This window comes from Leucoraja erinacea, chromosome 1 (assembly GCF_028641065.1).
Source record: "Leucoraja erinacea ecotype New England chromosome 1, Leri_hhj_1, whole genome shotgun sequence".
Lineage (NCBI taxonomy): Eukaryota > Metazoa > Chordata > Chondrichthyes > Rajiformes > Rajidae > Leucoraja > Leucoraja erinaceus.
This window is the reverse complement of record NC_073377.1, coordinates 147,554,401-147,579,200: the sequence shown is the minus strand read 5'-3', so window position 1 is coordinate 147,579,200 and position 24,800 is coordinate 147,554,401. Positions and strand designations below refer to the sequence as shown.

Below are 24,800 nucleotides of genomic sequence, written 5' to 3'. Positions count from 1 at the left end.
AATCAAATCACTGGATGGTCAAATCACTGGATGGATTTAAGAGAGAGATAGATAGAGCTCTTGGGGCTAGTGGAATCAAGGGATATGGGGATAAGGCAGGCACGGGTTATTGATTGGGGACGATCAGCCATGATCACAATGAACAGCGGTGCTGGCTCGAAGGGCCGAATGGCACCTATTTTCTATGTTCCTATGTTTACATTTTTTTTAAGTTCATAGAGTCATAGTCATACAGCATGAAAACAGACCAAACTTGTCCATGCCCGACCAAAGATGCCCCATCCCAGTCAGTCCGTGTTTGACTCGTATCGTCCTACACATTTCCTATCCACGTACCTGTCCATACCAAGTTCCTTCATATATTTGATGTGGCAAAACTCATGAAAGTTGCCAGCCTGTGACTGTGCTCCACGAACTATGAGCATAGTTTGCGGGGCCATAGTAATCATTTGGAATCTTGTAATCCGGTCTCTCCCCAGTTTTGTGATGCTCGAGCATAAACAAACTCCAGGAGGAACTCAGCGGGTCAGACAGCATGTGTGGAGGGAACTGGACCCATGCTGTTTCAGAAGTGGGACCCTTCTTCAGACTTGTCTCTCCATTTTGTAAAGCCAGAGCTGCTTTGGGCAAATTGGATTGGATTTGTAGGAAAGAACAGCAGATGCTGGTTTAAATTGAAGGTAGACACAAAATGCTGGAGTAACTCAATGGGACAGGCAGCATTTCTGGAGAGAAGGAATGGGTGACATTTTGGGGTCGAGACCCTTCTTCAGGCTGATGTCAGGGGAGTGGGAGGGGCGGAGATAAAATGTAGTCGGAGACAGTAAGACTGGCGGGAGAACTGGGAAGGGGGAGGGGATGGAGAAAGAGGGAGAGCAAGGGCTATTTGAAGTTGAGAAGTCAATGTTCGTACTGCTGGGGTGTAAGCTACCCAAGCGAAATATGAGGTGCTGTTCCTCCAATGTGCGCTGGGCCTCACTCTGACAATGGGGGAGGCCCAGGACAGAAAGGTCAGATTGGGAATGGGAGGGGGAGTTAAAGTGCTGAGCAACCAGGAGATCAGGTAGGCTAAGGTGGACTGAGCTGAGGTGTTCAGCAAAACCATCGCCGAGCCTGCGCTGATCTCACCGATGTGGAGAAGTTAACACCTGGAACAGCGGATACAGTAGATGAGGTTGGAGGAGGTGCAAGTGAACCTCTGCCTCACCTGAAATGACTGTGGGGGGTCCTTGGATGGAGTCGAGAGGGGAGGTAAAGGGACAGGTGTCACATCTCCTGCGGTTGCAGGGGAAAGTACCTGGGGAGCGGGTGGTTTGGGTGGGAAGGGACGAGTTGACCAGTGAGTTGCGGAGGGAACAGTCTCTGTGGAATGCAGAAAGGGGTGGAGATGGGAAGATGTGGCCAGTAGTGGGATCCTGTTGGAGGTGGCGAAAGTGTTGGAGGATTATATGCTGTAAATTGGGCAAATTGGATCCTGAACCAATACAAGATGATTTGGAGAATTCGTCCAATTAATATGCAGTCATATCACCACCTTTTTCCTTCCATTAATCATCAATGGTTCATCAGTTCCTTTAGTATCAAGTGTACCAAGGTACAGTGAAATTATTGTGCTTCCGTCTTGTGGTTTATATGTCTGCTGCTCATTCTTTATTTCTTTAGACTTAATTGCCGTTGCAAGGAGATGCTTCTACCTTTGGCCTCCCGGGCTATTTATCTAACTCCATATATGCCATCAAACCCCTTTGTAACCTCCACTTTATTTCTTGAGGGAATAAACTAAAATGTCCCAATTTGTTCAAATTGTTTTACTGATCACATTGCTTGCGCTTGGCTTGTATTCACTTCCCAATGCTCAAAAAGTGCTCTTCCTTCCAGGAGTCAGACTTGACTCACTTGGTTGGAGTCTCACTGCAGCCCAGAAAGGTTGTCACATTCAAGAGAATTGGGCACAAAATCAGGGCTTACACCTAGGGAATGCCTCATTATTGAAGGGGCTGCCCTTCAAATGTCTGATTAAAACTGAGGCTATTTCTGTCTCCTCATGTTTGATGTAAACAGTTCTACGGTTTAATTTTTTGTCACGTATCAATGTACAGTGAAAAGCTTTTGTGCATGTGACCAGTCGGCAGAAAGACAATATACATAATTACAATCGAGCCATTTTACAATGATTTGATACATGATAAGCAAATAAAATTTAGTGTAAAGTAAATCCAGCAAAGTCTGATCAAGGACAGTTTTAGAGTCACCTAAGAGGTAGATAGCAGTTCAGCACTGCTCTCTGGTTGTGGTAGAATGATTCAATTGCCTGATAACAGCTGGGAAGAAACTGTCCCCGAATCTGGAGGTGTGTGTTTTCACACTTCTATACCTTTTGCCTGATGGGAGAGGGGAGAAGAGGGAGTGGCCAGGGTGCGACTCATCCTTGATTATGCTGCTGGCCTTGCCGAGTCAGTGTGAGGTGTAAATGGAGTCACTAGATGGGAGGTTGGTTTGTGTGACGGTCCGGGCTGCGTCCTCAATTTGCTATCCCAAGAGACAACTTCAAAAAAAAAATCCTTGAAAATATATTTGGGATTTGTCATTCAACTAATCACATTATTGTTGGGAACAACCTCCCCAAGTGTGAATATTCACCACCCTTATGACTGTTCACAAAATTATACCATTGCTGCAAAAAATTCAAGGTTATGAAAAAGAATACACGAATTCAAGTATTTCTTTCTCTTCCATAAAATGTGCTGCATTATTATTTAGTTATAAGGGTTGACATTTCCTTTGTGTTTTCTGTTTGCTGTTACAGTTATAAGAGACATTGGTGAGGCCATATTTAGGGTATTGCATTCAGTTTTGATCACCCTCTTATCGAAAAATATGTTCTTAAGCTGGAAAGGGTGCAGAGAAGATTTACGAGGATGTTGCCTGGAATCGAGGGCCTGAGTTATAGAGAGAGGTTGGCACACTAGGACTTTATTCCTTGGAGTGCAGGAGAATGAGGGGTAATCTTATAGAGGTGTATAAGATCATGAGAGGAATAGATGGAGTAATGGGAACCTGAGGGGCAACGTTTTTGCACAAAGAGCTGTCAGTAAATGGAACGAGCAGCTGGAGGAGGTAGTTGAGGCAGGTACTATCACAATGTTTAAGAAAAATTTGGACAAGTACATGGATAGGTTTAAAGGAATAGGGGCCAAATGCAGGCAGGGGGACTATTGTAATGGGGGAACACTGTTCGGACAAAGGGCCTGTTTCCATGCTGTATGACTCTATGCTCCTGCTCAGCATACCATTTTACATTTTATGCTTAAAGATATCAACAGTGCATCGCCGATTTTATTTACTTGCATGAAACTGTTGCTATCTCAGCAAAATGTGTGCAAATCCCTCCGTTCAGACAGAAGCCCTCGTGTGAAAGTGGACAGTTCATCTCGTGATTCTCCAGCATACTTGTAGTTGTTTCATCTGTGTTGCTCCTGGTAGTAACTTCTGTTGAACTTTCAGTGGTCGGCGCAGAGCTGATCGCACCTGAACAAATGACAAATATTTAATTCCTTAAATAGTCTGATGTTGCAAGCAGCATTGTTGCTGCAAAACAAAGGAATTAGTATTTCATTTGACATGTGCGACTATCCTTGCTTGTCACTGAGGAGGTGAAGGTGAGCTGACCTCCTAAAGGGCCTGTCCCACTGCGGCGACCTAATCTGAGAGTTCAGACGAGTTTGCCCTCGACTCATACTCGCAGCATGGTCGACACGAAGTCCTAGGAGGTCTTTGTAACTCTCTTTCATACTCGAGAGTAGTCCCCGTGTACTCGAGGCTTCAGTTAGATCGCGGCGTATTTTTCAACATGTTGAAAAATGACCGCGAGTAAACAAAGGTCGCCATGGAAAAAATCGATACTTTTTTTACTCGTAGTTTAGTCGAAGTCGTAGGAGGTTGGCATGTTAGTCGTACGTAATCGAGGATAGTCGAAGGTAATTGAAGGTAGTCAAAGGTAGTCGTAGATAGTCTTCAACTTAGTCGAAGGGAGGTCGAAGGAGGTCGTCTTCACTCTCCACTATTCGGTGTCCAATTTTCCTGAAGCTAGTCGATGCTAGTCTTCTACATAGTCGAAGGAGGTCTTCAACATGACACTTTATCAAACTCTCCTAAACTCTTCTAAACTCGCCAATTAGGTCACCGCAAAGGGACAGCCCCTTTAAACCGTTGCAATCACTGTGAGGAAGGTAGTCATATAGTATTGATGGATGAAGAACACAGCCTTTGATACAGTGATAAGGAAGGAACGAATGTGATGCATGACCAAAGAGTGGCAGTGTGGAACCTGGAATCATGGTGAGGTATAGCATAGAAACAGATCACTGGTTGGCATGGACTCGGTGGGCCGAAGAGCCTGTTTCCACATTGTATCTCTAAAGTCTAAAGTCCAAAAACGAAGGCAGGTATTGCGGCAACATATGGTGGCACAGCGGCAGAGTTGCTGCCTTACAATGCCCAGGGAGCAAGGTTCGATCCTGACTACGGGTGCCAACTGTACAGAGTTTATACGTTCTCCCCGTAACCTGTGTGGGTTTTCTCCGGTTGCTCCGGTTTCCTCCCACGCTCCAAAGATGTACAGGTTTGTAGGTTAATTGGCTTTGATAAAATGGTAAACTGTCCCTAGTGTGTTGGATAGTGTTATTGTGCGGGATTGCTCCGGTGGTTTTCCTCCCGGCGCGCTGGCCAAAGCGGCCTCTGCAGCCTGTCCGTACATTATTTTTGTCTGTTTGTTAGGTTAGTGTTTGTTATTTTATGGCTGTTGGGGGGGGTGGGGGTGGGGTGGTAAACTTTTTGAATCTCTCCCTGCACTGAGACCCGACCTTTTCTCGTAGGGTCTCAGTGTTATTGAGGCCGTAACGGGATCGGCCTCCAACAGGAAGGTGGGCGTCAGGTGTCGACCCCTCACCGTGCGGAGCTGGCCCAAGCGGTGGAGGGCCTGTTTGTTGCTGCTGTGCTGCTGGTGCTGCTGCTGCTGCTGCCGGAGAGTCGGAACCTCTCTACTCTGTGGACCGGCGCCGGGAGCCCCCTCCCTGGGGGGAGACCGTTTTCGGGGCTTCTGCGGCGGCGACTTCTCCCGCCTTTGCGGGGTCAAAGAGCTCCTGGAGCGGGGCCTGACACCACTGCCCCGCGCGGCTGGAATGGCCGCGGACTCTGCGAGCGCACACCGGGGGCTCCAACACCAAGACCCGGCGTGCGACCTCGCACCACCCCGTGGCATTAATGGCCGCGGGACAATCGCCATCGCCAGCCGGGGGCTATGATTTTGACTCTGACATCGGGGGGGGGGGAGATGCAGTGGAGAGATACGTTTATTTGGCCTCCATCACAGTTATGTGATGGATGTTTATGTTAAATGTAATTATGTTGTGTCTGGGGTCTATTTGTACATATTAATTCTCTGTGCTGGGGAAATTTACACAACATTCCCATCAATTTTCCCCAGATGGTATCACTCATGTACATATTAAAGGGGAAATTTACAGTGACCAAATAACCTGACATCCTGCATAAGCATTCAGGGGAAACCCACAAAGTGACATGGAGAATGTGCAAACTCCTCAAAGCCAACACTCACAGTTAGGATTGAACCCACCTCTTCGATAAAATTAGTGGATAATGGAAAACATAACAATTTTTCCAAAACAGTTGTGTTCAGGCTGTATGTGATCAAATGAGTGAATCTTTCAAAAGTCTTATAAAGAATTTATAGATCATCCTGCATCTGCTTATGCGTGCATGCATTCGCATGCAGACACAGGCATGCACATACAATGAAACGCGCACACATACATAGATGCACACACACACACGCACACACACGTACACACACACACGTACACACGTACACATACACATACACACAGACGTGCGCACACAAAGAGCCATGCGCATCCAGACAGACACATACACAGGCATACACACAGACACACACGCACAAACGCGCACACACACAAACGTTCACATACACAGAGGCACAGACACACACACAGACACACACAGACACACACACAGACACACACACACAGACACACACAGGCACACACACACACACACAGGCACACACACAGACAGGCACACACACACACACACACACACACACAACACACACACACACACACACAAGATATACACCAATAGATAACAAGACGTTTGTGTAAATCTAAAGTTTGACATCCCTAAATAACATAACGAACTCATTGAGTGAAAAGCTTGCGTACTTACGTAAACAATGATATCCTGTCCCTATAAATCCTCCGTAACATGTACAGGTGTAACTTCCATCTGTATTGGCGCAGATAGCATTTTCATCACAGCTATGCACCCCAGTTTTACATTCATTAATATCTGAAAAGCCAACAAAATACATCATTTTAGAACGTATCATAAATGTGATTTATCAGTATTATCTTCATATTTGATTTAATTTATAGGTTTCATTTCAAATTGATGGCAAGCTTTAACAAGCTTGTTAATACATGAAGCCCGACACAGACAGGAAATTAACTCAAGATAGAAACTCTAGAATACGGGCTTGAGAAATATTAAAAATGGGTCATTCGCACTCTCATACCTGCTCATAATGCATTTCGTTGTCTCTGTACTATACACTGACAATGACAATTAAAATTGAATCTGAATCTGAATCTGAATCTCACATTTAGTAGGATGATAGCTGATGCTTTACTTCAATGCTATTTTCCTGAGCTTATATCCCCTTAGTATCCAAATCCGATCAATGTCTTTTCTTGTATATATTCAACAACAGAGCCTGAAGTAGGGTCTCGACCCGAAACGTCACCCATTCCTGCTCTCCAGAGATGCTGCCTGTCCCGCTGAGTTACTCCAGCATTTTGTGTCTATCCACAGTCTTTGATAGGTTGGAGGAAACCAGGGTACCAGGGGGAATAACCCATATGGTCACCGGGAGAACATGCTAACTCCGCATAGACAGCACCTGTTATGAACCCCTGAAGCTGGTGCTCTGAGGTATAATTTGTCAAAGTAGAGCTGATTGAAGAGGTTTTATTAATGTGCACATTACTGGCTACCTTGCACTAAACATTATTCCCTTTATCATGTATCTGTACACTCTAAATGGCTCGATTGTAATCATGTATTGTCTTTCTGCTGACTGGTCAGTATGCAACATAAGCTTTTTACTGTACCTCGGTACACGTGACAATAAACTATGTATCTCTCTATAGAGCCACCAAGGCCTTCTCAGGCAGGGAACTAAGATCATTATTTATAGGGGGGTATTAAGAAATTAAAATCTCTGCCCCCAGTGGTTGACCCCTTATTTTGAGAAAACATTATGCTTGCAACTGACCCAAGAGGTATGAACAATTTTTGTTATGCCTTCATACATTTAAGAGTGGTCAAGGAAAGAGCGTTCACGTTGCGGCCCTGTTTCCACAAATATTTCCACCACCACGCACAAGAAGCGACAAGACAGACACCATTGTATGCAGATGCCGATAAGTGTGTTCAGCTCGGGCTGAACAGCTTCTAATCTTGTGTGTGGACTCGATAAGAAGGAGATACATTTAAGTGTTTAAAGAAAAGCACACGAGCATTCAAAAGGCTTTTACTTAGGCACATGAAAACGCTGGGTATGGAGGGATGCAGATCAAATTCACACTGAAGAGAATAGTTTAATTTGGCATCACGTTTGACACAGACATTGTGGGCTGAGGACTTGTTCCTGTGCTGTGCCGCTCTAAGTGTAGGAAGGAACTGCAGATGCTTCTGGAGTCGACTATGTTGAAGACTAGCTTCGACTAGCTTCGGGAAATTGGACAGCGAATATTGGAGAGTGAAGACGACCTCCTTCGATCCCCTTCGACTATGTTGAAAACTATCTACGACTACCTTTGATTACCTTTGACTGCCCTCGATTACCTACGAATAACATGCCGACCTACTACGACCTACTTTAACTAAACCCACGAGTAAAAAAAATATTGTTTTTTTCCATGGCGACCTTTTTTTACTCATGGGCATTTTTCAGCATGTTGAAAATTGGCCTAATTCTGCTCCTATCACTTATGACCTTATGAAACAAGTGCAAAATATTTGTCTGATATCTCTCATATCCTCAAACATATTTTCCCATGTCTTGACCATGTAAGGTATGATCACATTTAACTTTTCCTTTTTACTTATCCACAGAAAATGTAAGTTTGAACTGATTCCTCTTACTATCCTACCATAGTCTAATTTTTATTCTCAACACTTCGGTCTTCTTTTGCTGCAATTTGAAATATTCCAATGTTCAGATTTGCTGCTCTTTTAGGAAATAAAATAAACTTTTTCCTTCGATCTAATACAATCTTTAATTTCTACCAATAGCCAAGACTGGAGTGCTTCTTCAGTTGTGTATTTTTTCTTTAACAGGGTGACACAATGGTGTAACTAGCAGAGTTGCTGCCTCACAATGCCAGGGACCCGGGTTCAAGCCTGACGTCGGGTGCTGTCTGTGTGGTGATTGCACTTTTGTCTTTGTGACTGCATGGGTTTCCTCCCACATCCCAAAAACACGTGGGTTTGTTGGTTAGGTAGCCTCTGTAAAATTGCTCTGAATGTATAGGGAGTAGATGAGGATGTGGAAAAATAAAGAACTAATGTGAATCGGTAATAAGTGGGCCAAAGAGTCTGTTTCCACAGCGTACCTTTAAACTAAACTCAAATAATAGTCATGACTTTGAATCTCTGTACCAATATTTTAAGGGTTAGGCACTGCTCGTTTACTGTTATATCTTTTCATGATGTTTCCCAGCATACTGTTGCCAATTCGTGCTATATGGCTTCATAGTTTGCATTGTTCAACATAAGGCTCTGCAGTCAGAAATGTTTTAAATATATAGCATCCTATCATATTATAATCAGTGCTCATTAAAGTCCTCTTAATGATCAGATCCTCAATTAACCCTCTCGTTACTCAATAACACAATATCTTGTTGGTGCCTGAACATGCTGAACTAAAATGCATCTCTTACGAACCTCATGAATTTATCTTCCGCACTATTAATACCAACCTGGTTTGCCATGTGTGTAGTTTAGTTTAGTTTAGTTTATTGGCACGTGTACGCACAATCTCACATTAACCTACATCCTGAACAGTTCAGTTTATTGTCACATGGACCGTGGTGCAGTGAAAAGCTTTTGTTGCATGCTAATCAGTCAGCAGAAAGACAATACATGATTACAATCGAGCCATCCACAGTGTACAGATACACGATAAAGGGAATAACATTTAGTGCAATATAAAGTCCAGTCAGGTCCGATTAGGGATAGTCCAGAGTCTGCAATGAGGTAGATAGTGGTTCAGGACTGCTCTCTAGTTGTTGGTAGCATGCTCAGTGGCCTGAAAACAGCTGGGAAGAAACGGTCTGGACATATGCGTTTTCACACTTCTGCACTTCTATACCTCCGTTATTGAAGGTCCCTTATGATTTCTATATGAACATCCATCTCTAATTTCCTGATCTGTGTGTAAAATCATGAAAGGAATTGATAGGGTGAATGCTCAGAGTCTTTTACCAAGGGTAGAGGAATCAAGAAACAGAAGACGGTTTATGGTGAAAGGTGCAAGATTTAATAGGAACCTAAGGGGCAACTGTTTCTCTGAGGGCCGATGGGTATATGGAACAAACTGCCAGGGGAGTAGTTGAGGCAAGTCGCATGATTGCATTTAACACTTCCACAGATACATGGGTGGAAGAGGTTTAGAGTGCAATGGAATACATTTGGGCAAATAGGAAAGCTTAAATGGGGCTCTTGTTTGGCTTGGACAAGTTGAGCCAAAGGGCCTCGTTCCATGTTGTATGGCTCTATGATTCTATGACTTTATTTATACAATGGCCAGCGTTGCTATTTTTGTACTGCCAATTCATGCCACTCATTTCTTCTGTTCCTCACTATTTCCTAACTCCGTCCAAACCGATTCTACCTCTCTATTTTCCAAACTAAAATCCTTCCTCTCTACTCCCTTCAATTAATTCTTTAAATAGCTCCTAGAAAAATGTCAAACAGCTCCAATAGTTGCCACCAACAGTATCTTTGATCAGCAAAGCCAATGCAACGGAAAAAAATAAAACGCCTCACCGTAACAGAAGAGTCCATCACCACCATAACCAGGATGACATTTACAGACAAAGCTGCCCTCTGTGTTAATACAGCCTGTTCCATGTTCACTGCACAGTGCCATGCCAGTAGCACATTCATCAATATCTGTAAGGACATAATATGTTACATCTTGGAAGTAACTGGCACCATCACCCCTAATGGATCTTCAGAATAAAAGGACGTTCGTTTAAAAAGGAGATGAGGAGGAATTTCTTTAGTGAATCTGTGGAATTCATTGCAACAGAAGGCTGTGGAGGACTAGTCAATGGATATTTTTAAGGCGGAGATAGATAGATTCTTGATTAGTACATGGAGTCAGGGGTTATGGGGAGAAGGCAGGAGAATGGGGTTGAGGGGGAGAGATAGATCAGCCATAATTGAATGGCGGATCAGACTTGATGGGCTGGATGGCTTAAACCTGCTCATATGAACTTATGAACCTCAGGACTGAAGAATTGGTAACTAAATAATTTCTATGGTCTAGCTAGTTTAATTTATGTAATCTGGGCTTGCTGCATAATACAGTGAAAAATAAGCCAGGTCCTGCTGAGTTACTCCAGCATTTTGTGTCATATCTTTAAAGGTCTCAATCACATTGCACTTTCTGCAGAAACAAAGAACTAATGAGGCTGTTTTATACCAAAGATAGACACAAAGTGCTGGAGTTGCTCAGCGGGACACAAAATGCTGGAGTAACTCAGTGGGACACTGAATGCTGGAGAAACTCAGTGGGACACTGAATGCTGGAGAAATTCAGTGGGACACTAAATGCTGGAGTAACTCAGCGGGACACTAAATGCTGGAGTAGTTTAGCGGGACACGAAATGCTGGAGTAACTCAGTGGGACACTAAGTGCTAGAGTAAATAAGTGGGACATAAAGTGCTGGAGAAAGTCTGAAGAAAGGTCCCAATCCAAAACTTCACCCATCCTTTTTCTTCAAAGTTACTCCAGCACTTTGTGTCCATCTGCACTTTATGTAGTTTATTGATATACTTGACAAAGATGTAGGCAACATAATTGAACTAGTGACTGATAAATATAAACAACATTTTATTGGACTATGGAACAGACAATGATAAGTTGGCAATAGGGCTACAGATTTAGAAGCTCTGGTGGACCTGGAGAAACTTTCCTGCAGTTTGGAGATCATTTGAAAATTCACAAACGTTATAAAATTAATGCACAATCAATATGTCACATTAATAAAACATTAAACCAGGATGACATTTCATGCATTTCTTAAAATAAATCTGTTTCATGAATAAATTAAAGATCACACACAAGGACAATTAAAGTTAAGTTATTACCATTGCAATTGTTGCCATGCAGAGCAAATCCTTCCAAACACTGGCACTTAGCACTTCCTTCTGAGACAATACATCGAGCATTGAGATCACATTCCAAGACACCACAGTCATCTTGATCTTGAGAAAAGGGAAATCAAACCAACTTAATAAAGCCAATACATAATAAACCAGCTTTTAAATATCTGCATTATCTTTATTCTAAGGAATGTGTAGAAAAACACAAATCAGCCTCAAAAAGACACAAGTAAAGAGGTGAGGGTGGGATGTTTCTATTGATATAGTCAATAACAAACGGGATAGCATAGGTAGCCCAATATCCCCATTCTATAGCTATATATGCTCTATAGTAGATTAGTTTCAGGAACAAGGAGAATCGTTTGAATGTCTGGAAGCATGTTGAGCAAGAGATGATGAGTGTACCCAAAATAATTGTGAAAAAAAAGTATTTTGTATTCATTTCTAATGTCCACTTGTAAATGCAATCAGTAAACAGTGATAATGTGTTTTATTGATTGAAAGATGCAGCATTAGAACATGCACTTTGGCCCACTGAGGCCATGCTAACAATTCATAATTTCATCACACCAGTTCAATATTATCTGACTTTCACTTCCACGTCGTACACACGAGAGGCAATTTACAGAGGCCAAACCGAAGTATCCGAAAGAAGCCCATGCAGTCGAAGGAAGCACAGACAGCATCCAAGGTCAGGATTGAACCCAGGTCTCCAGTGCTGTCAGGCAGCAGCTCCGCCAGCTGCTATGCTGTGTTTATATGTAGCTTTATATGCTATACATCGGACACAAAGGTAATTTGTTAAGTGCCACAAGCCACGCATTTAATTTCAATTAACATGATCAAAGAACAAGAGTTCTGCAAATAATTCCAATAGAACTTTAATGTCTACCTGACTGGAGGCAGCCTTTATTTCACGCTTCAGTCGAAAAATGTTATTTATGATAGTAACCATTTTGTTCAGAAGTGAACTGGTGGCATTGTATTTAAGAGCCTGACTCACCAAGGCACTGAAGGCATGATCTCCGGACTAATACATAGAACGTCAGCAAAAAAACTGAAATCCAGAAATTCAGAGTAGTGCTAGTGATGTGGAGATAGATAATATGAAGGCTGGACCCTGACTAAACTTCTTTGGGGGACAGATTTTATTTATTTAGCGAAGGGGGACAGAGAGATCTGAGGATGTAAATACATCTTTGAACACAGAACACAGGGGGAGGCCCTTCAGCCCACAATGTTTCGGCTGAACATCATGCCAAAATAAACTAATCTGATTTACTTTGAAAGTGACATGGTGCTGAGAAAGTAAGTTAAAAAAATCCATTGCGAAGCTAGAATGCGGAATCAATGGATATGGTCTATATCAGGGGTTGGCAACCTACGAATGCAGCCCGTAATCTGAAATCATCCGGCCCGCAGGTGGATTTTTTTCCCCATAATCTTCCAGCCCGCTGAGCCGCAAGCACAGCCGAGCGCTGAGCATGCGTGATTGCACTGGTTTGCTGGAACATGGAACACAGGCCAGTACCACACAGGAACCAGTCCTTTGGCTCACAATGTCTGTGTCGAACATGAAGCCAAGATAAATTAATCTTGGGTACACAAAAAAGCTGGAGAAACTCAGCGGGTGCAGCAGCATCTATGGAGCGAAGGAAATAGGCAACGTTTCGGGCCGAAACCCTTCTTCAGACTCTTTTAATTAATTAATTAAATTAATTAAATTAAATTAAATTAAATTAAATTAAATTAAAATTAAATAAAATAAACTAAATTAATCTTGTCTGCTTTCATTCCCTGCATATCCACATGACTATCCAAAACGTTACTATTGCACCTGCCTCCACTGCCACACCAGGCAGCCTGTTCCAGGCACCCAGAGCCCTCTGTGTAACAAATGTCCTGCACATCTCCATTAAACCTAGTCCCTATCACATTAAAGCAATTTCCTTTGCATTATAGAAGAAACTGGATTTATTTTCTCCTTGGAGCAGAGGAGGATGCGAGGGAGTATGATGGAAGGTTGATTCTATGATGCTATGACTCTATTTAAACTCACAAAGTTACTAGACAGTGTAAGTAGAGACACCTTTTTCTTCTGGCAGAAGAATGAAGAACTCAAGGATATTGAATTGAGATAATTGACGGAAAAAATAAGTGACATGATGGAAATATTTTAACAGAGCAGGTGGCTATGATGAAAAAGGAAGGCCGCAAAAATTAATGGAGATAGATTCTGTCAGTGTTGGATACATAATTTAAACAAAATAAAACCCATTGCTATGGGAGAGTGTAGGGGAGTGGGCCTATATGGATTGATTTTGCATACAGCTGGCAAAGACCAAATTGGTCAAACAGCTTCTCTCTGTACTATAACATTTTGTGATTCTTTGCATGAATTAAATGTCCATAGAAACATAGAACATAGAAAATAGGTGCAGGAGTAGGCCATTCGGCCCTTCAAGCCTGCACCGCCATTCAATATGATCATGGCTGATCATCCAACTCAGTATCCTGTACCTGCCTTCTCTCTATACCCTTTATCCCTTCAGCCACAAGGGCCACATCTAACTCCCTCTTAAATATAGCCAATTAACTGGCCTCAACTACCTTCTGCGGCAGAGAATTCCACAGATTCACCACTCTCTGTGTGAAAAATGTTTTTCTTATCTCGGTCCCAGAAGACTTCCCCCTTATCCTTAAACTGTGACCCCTTGTTCTGGACTTCCCCAACATCGGGAATAATCTTCCTGCATCTAGCCTGTCCAACCCCTTAAGAATTTTGTAAGTTTTTATAAGATCTTCTAGTCTTCTCAATCTTCTAAATTCTAGCGAGTACAAGCCGAGTCTATCCAGTCTTTCTTCATATGAAAGTCCTGCCATCACAGGAATCAGTCTGGTGAACCTTATGAATGTCCAGAATGTCCTCCCTTGTCTGCTTTTGTCTGTGCAGTGTTTATTGTTCAATAATTAGGACATTTCAGTGGGAGAATTTAACTGTATGTTTTTGATAATGCATGGTTTAATATTACATTTTCTTTGTGGAATTAAGTCCATTTTGTAGATACATTGTGTACAATTTTCACATGAGTAAGAAAGCAATGGCTAATAGAATAGTTTAACAGCCTCAATCCTATCAAGTAAAATGCAATTAGAGATAAGAAAACTAATATGTATTAAACTAGTCAAAGCTATTGGCATTAAATGTGAACAATTAAATTATTGCTTTCTGACCAGCACCAGTCTCAAAGCCCTCCAAATAGTTGTGATCACGTTTATATTGTTAATAAGCCAATCCTAAATGTCTTGGTGCTTGGTGGCTCAGTTGGCTGTGTAGCAGTGCTGCAGTCTAACACCCCAAACGAGCCAGGTTCAATCCTGACCTTAGGTACTGTGGACATTGCAGAATGTTTCTGTGATTATGTCGTTTTTTGTGGGGTGTTCCAGTTTTCGCACACGTTACAGATGATATGTTAATAGCTTAATTAGTTACTGCCAGTTACTCTTCAGTGTAGTGGCAGAATAATTAAAGGCGAGCTATTGGGAATGCGAGATAGAATAAATTGCAGAGCTAAAACAAATAAGGGGAAAGGTAATGGGACTAATAGAATTGCTTTGCTGAGAGCCAATATGCACCGTTGATCAAATAGCCTCTCTATGCGTTGTAATAATTATGGTTTTTTTACTAGTAGCAATTACCTGATACCATAATCTCTGCCACAAGGGTGGATTTTGGCAGGTGTTCAGGAGTATTCCTATCTTCAATGATACTGGTAATGGAGGAGCTGCCTACGAACTTGGACAGATTTTCATCTTGTAATCCGGCGTTCGATGATAAATTCACCTTGGCGGAAAAGGTAGTCCTGGGATCTGTTGGCAAGAGTCCAAATGTTGCTTTCTGTTGCTCAATATGCCAGCACAGTCCCAAATTGTCCATTAGCTGTCACTTCAAATACCCTTCCCATTTCAAAGTAAACTTTTGATTCCTCGAGTATTCAGATCAGTGGCCTTTGTTTTTATTTTTATAAAACCTTTAATGCAGTGAAACATCCCTAGGCACTTCACAAGATTAGTCCGAGGCAAAATATCATAACAAATCACAAAGCTTGGTCAAAGAAATAAGGACTTAGAAGGAACTTAAAGAAAGAATAGCCAAGAGGATTGTTGAGACCATTCTAGAGCATGGACCTAGATAGTTGAAACCGTAAAAGATAACGGGAATATATAGAGCACTCACCAGATCTATTATCCCCTTGTGAGTGCTCTATATATAGAGAGATTAAAACAATCTTTACTCTTTAGTTTAGTTTAGTTTAGAGATAGAGCATGGAAACATGCCCTTTGGCCCACCAAGTCCATGCTGACCAACAATCACACATACATTAGTTCTATCCTACACACCAGGGACAATTTACAGAAGCCAATTAACCTACAAACCTGCATGTCTTTCGAATGTGGGAGGAAACCAGAGCACCCAGAGAAAACCCACACGATCATCGGGAGAACATACAAACTCCATACAAACAGCACCTGTAGGCAGGGTTGAACCCGCGTCTCTGGCGCTGTAAGGCAGCAACTCTACCGTTTTGCCACCGTGCCGCCCTGACTCTTATATTTTGTTTTATAAGTGTACAAGGAATACTTTTATTCCTACTGTGCACCTTAAACCTCTTGGTATCATCTTCAGACAATAGTTGTGTTTCTAATTTTCTCTTGGGACTTTGCACTCATTTTCCAATATTTGATTCCCATTTTTTAGCAATGTTTAATTATCCTTTGATTTCCCCCCCCCCCCCCCGTCAGATTAAGGTGCAAAAGAAGTATATCTTTTAAAACGCTGGTTACGTCATGACTCACTTTTTAACCAAATGTTTAGATCTCCATTATATCTCTTCTCTATTTGTTGGATAGGGAGGACTGATATATTGCTTAATGCAAATTACATTTGAAATTATTTTCACTGACATAAATGGCAGCTGGTGCCATTTATAGAATCTTTTAATAAAGGTTGACCAATATATTTTTCTATTTTTATTAAATAGATGCACATATCTGACGATATGCTTTATCAAAATCACAAAAATGCTGGAAACTATTCAGCAGGGTATTCAGCAACTGTAGAAGAGGTTTGAATCATTGACTGTTCCACAGATGCTGCCTGACCTGTAGTTTTTCCAGCACGTTTTGTTTGTGTTTCAAATTTCCAGCATGCGGTGTTTTTATTAAAGAAAATTCAGGTGATAATGTACCACTTGCTTCCCAGTGAGACATTATTAGCAAGTGGTAGGACTATGAGGGAAATATTTCTTACCTACGGTGGTTGAAACATTTGTAAGTTGACATGACCGTCCATTTGCTTTTTTCTGGAATCTGTTGCGGCATCGGCAGTGAGCAGCTCCATACCTATTCTCACAGACGTGATCACATCCACCGTTCTTATACAGGCAAGGATCAGAACCTAGTGTATTATCGCAAGAAATCTGAATACAGTTCATAACTACGAGCACAGACCTTGCTGAGAAACTCAATTTATCGTAAAATACTTTGGAGACATTTCAGTTAACCAGGCATTGCAGTGATATAATAGATGGCCATTAATTGATTCAAAGTCATTGGAAAGAAAAAAACACTGCGATTGAAAGTATTTGAGTACAAATCAATCGGAAACTCGTGAGCAGAGATAAATTGCTAAATGTGAAAATCCACACGTTACACCACACCTCCATAAGCAGCATGAAAATAATAAGCGGTGCCCAGTATATTGAATAGTATGAATTTCCTGCACTAACATAGTAAATATGGATGGAAAGTGGACATTGAACAGATTAAACAGAACCTCACTTTTCATTTGATGGTGCGGCAAGTTTTAATTATTACCAAATATCTGTTTTGGAAACTGTTACAACTGTGGAATCTCACGTTTCAGATTTTAGTTATTCCTAGAGAATTAAAAGGAAAAAAATAGTTTTACTTGTCCATACTTAAAAAAAAATTGAATCCTGTATGCGTTTCATTTTTGATTTGACTTTTTCAGCCCGATTTCACATTGAGTTTGAGGTAACAATTACTATTTCAGAACAAGGGGTCACAGTTTAAGGATAAGAGGGAAGTCTTTTAGGACCGAGATGAGAAAATCATTTTTTACACAGAGAGTGGTGAATCTGTGGAAGGTAGTTGAGGGCAGTTCATTGGCTATATTTAAGAGGGAGTTAGATGTGGTCCTTGTGGCTAAAGGGATCAGGGGGTATGGAGAGAAGGCAGGGATGGGATACTGAGATGGATGATCAGCCATGATCATATTGAATGGCGGTGCAGGCTCGAAGCATTGTTCAATTGCTAATTTCACTTTGTGCCTTGTTGTGGGCAACAACTAGTTTACAACAAAAAATGCTGGAAAGAGAAACCGTTATTCTCTCAGTCTTCAAAGATGGGTGCTGTCTGTACGGAGTTTGTACGTTCTCCCCGTGACCGCATGGGTTTTCTCAGAGATCTTCAGTTTCCTCCCACACTCCAAACACATACAGATATGGAGGTTAATTGGCTTGGTGTATGTATATATTTTCCCTAGTGTTTGTAGGATAGTGTTAATATGCGGGGGTTGCTTGCCGGTGCAGGCTCAGTGGGCCGAAGGGCCTGTTTCTGTGCTGTATCTCTAAACTAAACTAAACTAAACTCCTTACTCAGTAATGACCTGGACCCAGAACAATTTGCCCCCTGCTGTAAAAGATCGGCAGTAGGTGTGATCTTGTGGGCTCTTCAGTCTGTGTTCCACCATTCGAACTACAGCGACATGCTGGTCAGGCTGTTGTTTATCAACTACAGCTTTTCATTCAACACCTTCATCCCTTCCAAACTTGTCATCAAACTCATGGAACTGAGTCTATGCTCCTCCCTCAGCAACCAGATCCTCGACATACTGATTGGCAGAACTCTGTCAGTACTAATTGACAATAATTCCTCTTCCTTGCTGACCATCAGCACTGGGGAAGTTCAGGGCCATGTGCTCGGTCACCTGCCCTACTCTCTCTAGACCCATGACTATGTAGACAGACACCCCCCCCCCCCCAATTAAATCTTTAGATTCACCGATGATACCACTGTTGTGCAAATTTAAACAATGGATAAAAACAAATGACGAGTCATACTATAGGACCCTCGGACTGTCTTTGATCGGACTTTAGACACAAAACGCTGGAGTAACTCAGCGGGACAGGCAGCATCTCTGGAGAGAGGGAATGAGTGACGTTTCTGGTTGAGACCCTTCTTCGGACTGACCTGAAGACTGAAGAAGGGTCTCGACCCGAAACTTCACCCATTCCTTCTCTCCAGAGATGCTGCCTGTCCCGCTGAGTTACTCCAGCGTTTTGTGTATAACTTCAGTAGAACTACACGCAGTTTGTGCTAGTTTTTTTATAGACTATTTAAAAGAATGCTCTATTGATACCAGGAGACTGATTAGGGACTTCAGAACAGTTTGCTCAAACATTCTCCTCATCTGTAGAGTTTGTTTAAACTGATGGAGTGATTCCTCTAGCATTTAATTGTAGAAACACAAAACATGGAGAGATTAATATTTCAATGAAGTCCTTGATCATTTTTCAATGAGGAATCTTTCATCAGTCTCCGGTTGGGGTTCATTTGAAGTAATTGCAACAATTGGCCATTTCACTGGAAGTATTATTGGAAGAGGAACACATTTCACTTAACTAGCTAATCAAATTCTCAGTCTGTCATCATTTCTCACTAATGTTCCCACACCAAACCCCGTTGTCTTCTCCATTTGACACAAAGTGGCCTCTAAAAGTTGGGGCAGTGGAGTAGAAATGTCATCTCCGCATGCTGCTTCCGTTATGTTTCTCTGTCTTTCGTGGCTATCCCTCTCTTAGAGATGACTGATACCTATTCAGAGAACAGGACAAACAGGGTTTGGGAATTGTAACCAAGTGATTAGCTTCCCACTGGGTGTGTACATTCATTGGCACAACAGCATAGCGCACCTAAATATTTCAAAATGATGTGGTTCCTTTATCATTTTTAAGTAGAAAGGGGCATGCAATGCCCACCCTTAATCAAAGTTTAGTTTAGTTTGATTTGATTTAGAGATACAACGCGGAAACAATCCCTTTGACCCACCGAGATCACGCTGCCCAGCGATCTCCCCGTACATTAGCACTATCCTACACACTAGGGACAATCTACAATTTTACCAAAGTCAACTAACCTACAAACCTGTACTAAAGAGATGCTGACTGGCTCGCTGAGTTACTTCAGTATTTTGTATCTTTCTTTGCTTTAAACCAGCATCTGCAGTTCTTTCCTACACATTTAACCTACAAACCTGTGCGTCTTTGGAGTGTGGGAGGAAACTGCAGCACCCATAGAAAACCCAGACGGTCACGGGGAGAACGTATGAACTCTGCACATCTGTAGTCAGGATCGAACCCGAGTCTCTGGTGTTGTAAGGCAGCAACTCTACCGCTGCGCCACCATGTCACCCCTAACTCGAACAAGTTCAATAACATGAATGATATTAACAACCTTTCGAGGTGATGCAATAGCCAAGTCCATATCAGTGACAGCAGTTGTCTACAAGTACAACTTATCTCTGCATAAATACCTGTTATTAGCACTAAATGAAAATATCTTGCAGTGATTATAGTGCCTTGCAGGAACAAACCAACAATGTCAAATTAAATTTTAAATTGATGGGTAATCATAATATTTTTTATTGTAACCTTACTAACGCTAGCACCTTTTTTATTTCCCAAACTTTTATGTAGGTTACAACAATTGTAGCTAAAAATGTTATTATACCACATGCAATGGCTCAGTTAAAAGATTTTTGTGAATATAATTTTAATGGAGCTTTCAAATGTACCGTGTGTATAATTTAAGAAAATAAAAATTGCTTGATGTCTGTTCATTAGAACTATTATTTTGATTTATCAAACAAAACAAAACTGACAAGTGAGGGGAAAAACTGCATGTGTTGGGAATTTGAGATAAAAACTGTAATGACTGGAAGTAGTCAGCATTTTAACCAACTTCTGTGGAAAAAGAAACAAAGTTAACTTTTCAGGTCTTTGAAGACTGAGAGAATAACGGTTTCTCTTTCCAGCATTTTTTGTTGTAAACTAGTTGTTGCCCACAACAAGGCACAAAATGAAATTAGCAATTGAACAATGAGCCAACGACATAATCTCCCATCATCCAAAATATTCACGGATAAATACCAAATGCTGGAGTAACTCAGCGGGACAGGCAGCATCTCTGGAGAGAAGGAATGGGTGGTGTTTCAGATCAAGATCCTTCCTCATTTCCCTTCTTCTTGACCCAAAACCTCACCCATTCCTTCTCTCCAGAGATGCTGCATGTCCTGCTGAATTACACCAGCATTTTGTGTCTATCTTCGGTTTCAAACAGCATCCGCAGTTCCTCACACTTTCTTTCTCAGTTGTGTACCTGCACAAAATATTAATGGAGCTCTTTTTTCAGTGGATAAAGTGAGTCTGATATTCTATGGACCCCCATATCCCAAAATTGTAGTATCTGTATTTGCAGCAAAAGCTCGTAATGTTATGATCCTGTGGTCCCAATATTGTAGTCCTGGTTCCCCAGTCCATACTCCCTGAGGCCACATCTACATGTTGAGAGTGTGGCTTTAATTTACCTTATTGAAACAACACCCATTATGGTACATATTTGTATAACAATCTTAAGATATCCAAATACTTCGCAGCCAGTTACTTTTGAAATATGGCCACTGCTATTTAATAGCCAGTAATAATCCACATCAGTTTAACAGGTTAAAATTATGAAAGTAGTAACTATTTCCCTTATCTCATCGGTTTGGGTATAATTTTGATTTAAGATTCCATTTAATATCATGCTGAGGAAAATAAGGGAGCATGTAACATCAGACCTTGCACATTTCACAATAGGCAGGTTAGGTTACATGGGAAGGCGAAAAATTATTACATCAAAACTTCTTGTTAAAGGAACTGAGACAATTAACTGGGATTATCTTTTAAACTACTTTTTACTTTGTTCAACTGGCTTAATTAACTAGCCATCCATCTGAAGGGTCCCAAAACATTGCTTATTCATGTCCTCCAGAGATGCTGCCTGACCCGCTGAGTTACTCCAGCACCTTATAGTTCTGGCCTAATGAATTCACCTGGCTTGGCTAATGGGTGAACGACAACAATCGCTGAAGGTCTTCGCATACTGCCTCGGAGTCTCACTCTGTTGTGACCAGTCCACTTGTCAATTCTCATCAGAGAAGACTTACGCCAGTCTGTAAACCAGACATGATCTTCAAATACGGCTACATCAAATGGTCGTCCTTCAGAGAAAAGGGGTGGGGGGGGGGGGGGGGGGAATGTAAAAAGAAAGCTTTTAGAGGACTGTTCATTTCCTGTTGCAGATGAGACAATGGTGTGCAACTTCAGGGTCACAAAAAGCCTCACCTACTTCGATCTGTGCAAGTATCCGACGGTTTGATCCATTCAGATCTGACATCTCGATCACAGAACGTTTGGCATCACACCAATACAGCTTGTCAGACAGGTAGTCTATGGTTATTCCACTGGGCCAAACGAGATTACTGCCAACAATCACCAGACGCTGTTCACCCTCCAGAGAACAGCTTTCTATTCTAGGTCCATCTCCACACACAGTCCAGAATAGCTTCCTGTATTAGATGAAGTGGTACACAACAAACCAATTTAAGATTTATTTTGCTTGTTTCGTGTGTGTAAAAAAAGACCATTCACAGTAGAAATAGATGTATTTGAATTAGTAGCAGAATTAGGTGTATTATTAACAGCTCAGCAGAACCTGAACATCAGGAATATGCTTGGTTTGTTGTGTCCTAGCATTATTGAGATGTTATGGTTGTGAAAACATAAATGAAAAGGTTTTTAAACGCTGCAATATTTAGGCCGCTGCATAAAATAGTTCAAAACATTTTATTTTAATTATGAAGATCAATTATGAAATCTATTGCAGTTAAAAGGTTGTAACTAATGGGAGGCCTTCTGGGTTGGAAGAATGCAGACATACACCTCTACCAGACTCCAAAATCCGTCAGCCGGAATTGAGCACATCACAAATATTTGTCATATTCAATTACTGAATCGAAGCAGGCTTTTTTTTTTTTTTAAAGATGCGGATTTTTAAACATTGGTAGCATTAATTATGGAGATTATTATTTTTAAAGCTTCTGATGAGCACGCTATTCAAAAAACTAGAAGGAACTTAAATGAAAAGATAAAATTAACCAGCTGACCTTGCCAGGCTTCTGCAAAACATGTGATTGACAAATAATAATAATAATAATAATAATAATAAATTTTATTTCTGGGCGCCTTTCAAGAGTCTCAAGGGCACCTTACAAAAATTTAGCAAGTAGAGGAAAAACATGTAAGCGGAATGAAATAAATAGTAGAGACATGACTAGTACACAAAGTAAAGACAGAATTCAATTCAAAACACAATATGAGGCAATTCAAGCACAGATGAAAAGGGAGGGGGAGGTGGGGCTAAGGATAGGCAGAGGTGAAGAGATGGGTCTTGAGGCGGGACTGGAAGATGGTGAAGGACACGGAATTGCGGATCAGTTGGGGGAGGGAGTTCCAGAGCCTGGGAGCTGCCCTGGAGAAGGCTCTGTCCCCAAAACTGCGGAGGTTGGACTTGTGGATGGAGAGGAGACCAGCTGATGTTGATCTGAGGGACCGTGAGGGTTGGTAGGGGGAGAGGAGGTCAGTGAGATATGGGGGGGCCAGATGGTGGAGGGCTTTGTAGGTGAGGACCAGGATTTTGTAGGTGATCCGGTGGGAGATGGGAAGCCAGTGAAGTTGTTTGAGGACTGGAGTGATGTGATGCCGGGATTTGGTGTGGGTGATGAGTCGGGCGGCTGCGTTCTGGACCAGTTGGAGTCGATTGATGTAGGTGGAGCTGATGCCAAGGAGAAGTGAGTTGCAGACAAATGTTCTGATTTCAACAGTTTAATGGTGCAATGCAGTTTTATTTGTCACACATGCAACTGCACAGTGAAATTCTTTCTACGTATATTACACATGCTGGTGCCGACATTTTTTTAAATTGTATTTATTTTATTAGAAGCGATTGTACAAGGATAAGGCGATCGACATAACAGTTATACAATTATTGCACAGCTTCACTTTTAACGTTAGAACCTAAATTTAAGAAAAAAGAAAAAAATGAAAGAAAGAGAGAAAAAAGAAGAGAATGAAGAAGGAGTAAAATAGGAAAAAGCGAGAAAAAGATCCCTGAGCTACCAAAGAAGGTGCCGCCATTTTTGGCGCCATTATTCAGAGTCCAAAGTCCATGTGTTCATTGTACTGGAGCAGTTCCTGCGTGCCGACGTCCGTCTACACTCCTCGCCCGGCCATCTTTGTGTCCTGGGGGGGGTGGGGGGGGCATCTCCTGCAGTCTACTCGAAGGCGCTGGAGGCATCACCCAGCCATCCAACAAGCCTTCATGCGAGTTCCCAGTCCCGTCGACCGATGAGCCTTTGGGTGGGTTCCCGGTCCAGCTCTCCGACGAGCCTTCCAGCTGGGCACCGTGGCAGCATGAAGTGTAGATGGAGTCAATGCAAAGATGGTTGTTTCAGCTATTTGAGAAGTTATGACTTCAAGTCCATGTGTATTGACAGTCAATTTCCCCTTGTACATTTCATTGCAAGACTGGTTATTATTGTATTTTTTTGGAGACATTTACCAAAATGTCACTCATCCCATGTCTCGCTTCCGATCCGAGATGTTGCAAAGCGAGTTCTTAGACTCGCTTAGTTCTTAGACATGTGAGGTCTTAGACATGAGCTAATTTGTATGTATATGAGATTCATTGACCCGTACACTGGACTAGTTAAGCTCGATTATATTTATAAGATGTTTCATTTAATAATCTTAACATCATATTCTTGCCTGTGATGCCATTTTGTTTCAATTGTCTTTCTCAGCTAAGCTTGAGGTTTAATAGTTTAATGAAGTTAATGGCATCCATGATACCTGTGGCATACTATGTTTCTTTGTCCAGTATTTCAACAAATCCAGCTGTTCACGTGCAACATCAATATTAAATAATTGGCAGGAATTCCTTTAATTACTGTGAACTAATGGAGAACACCTCTGTTTATTATACTCCAACCAACTCTTCCACAACATAGAAACATAGAAAATAGGTGCAGGAGGAGGCCCTTCGGCCCTTCGAGCCAGCACCGCCATTCATTGTGACCATGGCTGATCATCCACAATCAGTAAACCATGCTAGCCATCTCCCCA

The 24,800-nt window shown here is 41.8% G+C and overlaps 1 protein-coding gene across 1 annotated transcript in view; it reads right to left on the bottom strand.

Moving 5' to 3' along the window:
- Positions 1-24,800, bottom strand: part of egf (epidermal growth factor) — a 119,653-nt gene that overhangs the window by 29,549 nt on the left and 65,304 nt on the right. The window contains exons 13-20 of the mRNA XM_055645351.1: positions 21,963-22,186; positions 21,671-21,838; positions 16,805-16,951; positions 15,193-15,363; positions 11,479-11,595; positions 10,150-10,275; positions 6,265-6,387; positions 3,345-3,528 (exon numbers count right to left, since the gene is read on the bottom strand). Coding sequence (XP_055501326.1) covers positions 3,345-3,528; positions 6,265-6,387; positions 10,150-10,275; positions 11,479-11,595; positions 15,193-15,363; positions 16,805-16,951; positions 21,671-21,838; positions 21,963-22,186 — 1,260 coding nt within the window. The remainder of the gene's footprint in view (positions 1-3,344; positions 3,529-6,264; positions 6,388-10,149; positions 10,276-11,478; positions 11,596-15,192; positions 15,364-16,804; positions 16,952-21,670; positions 21,839-21,962; positions 22,187-24,800) is intronic.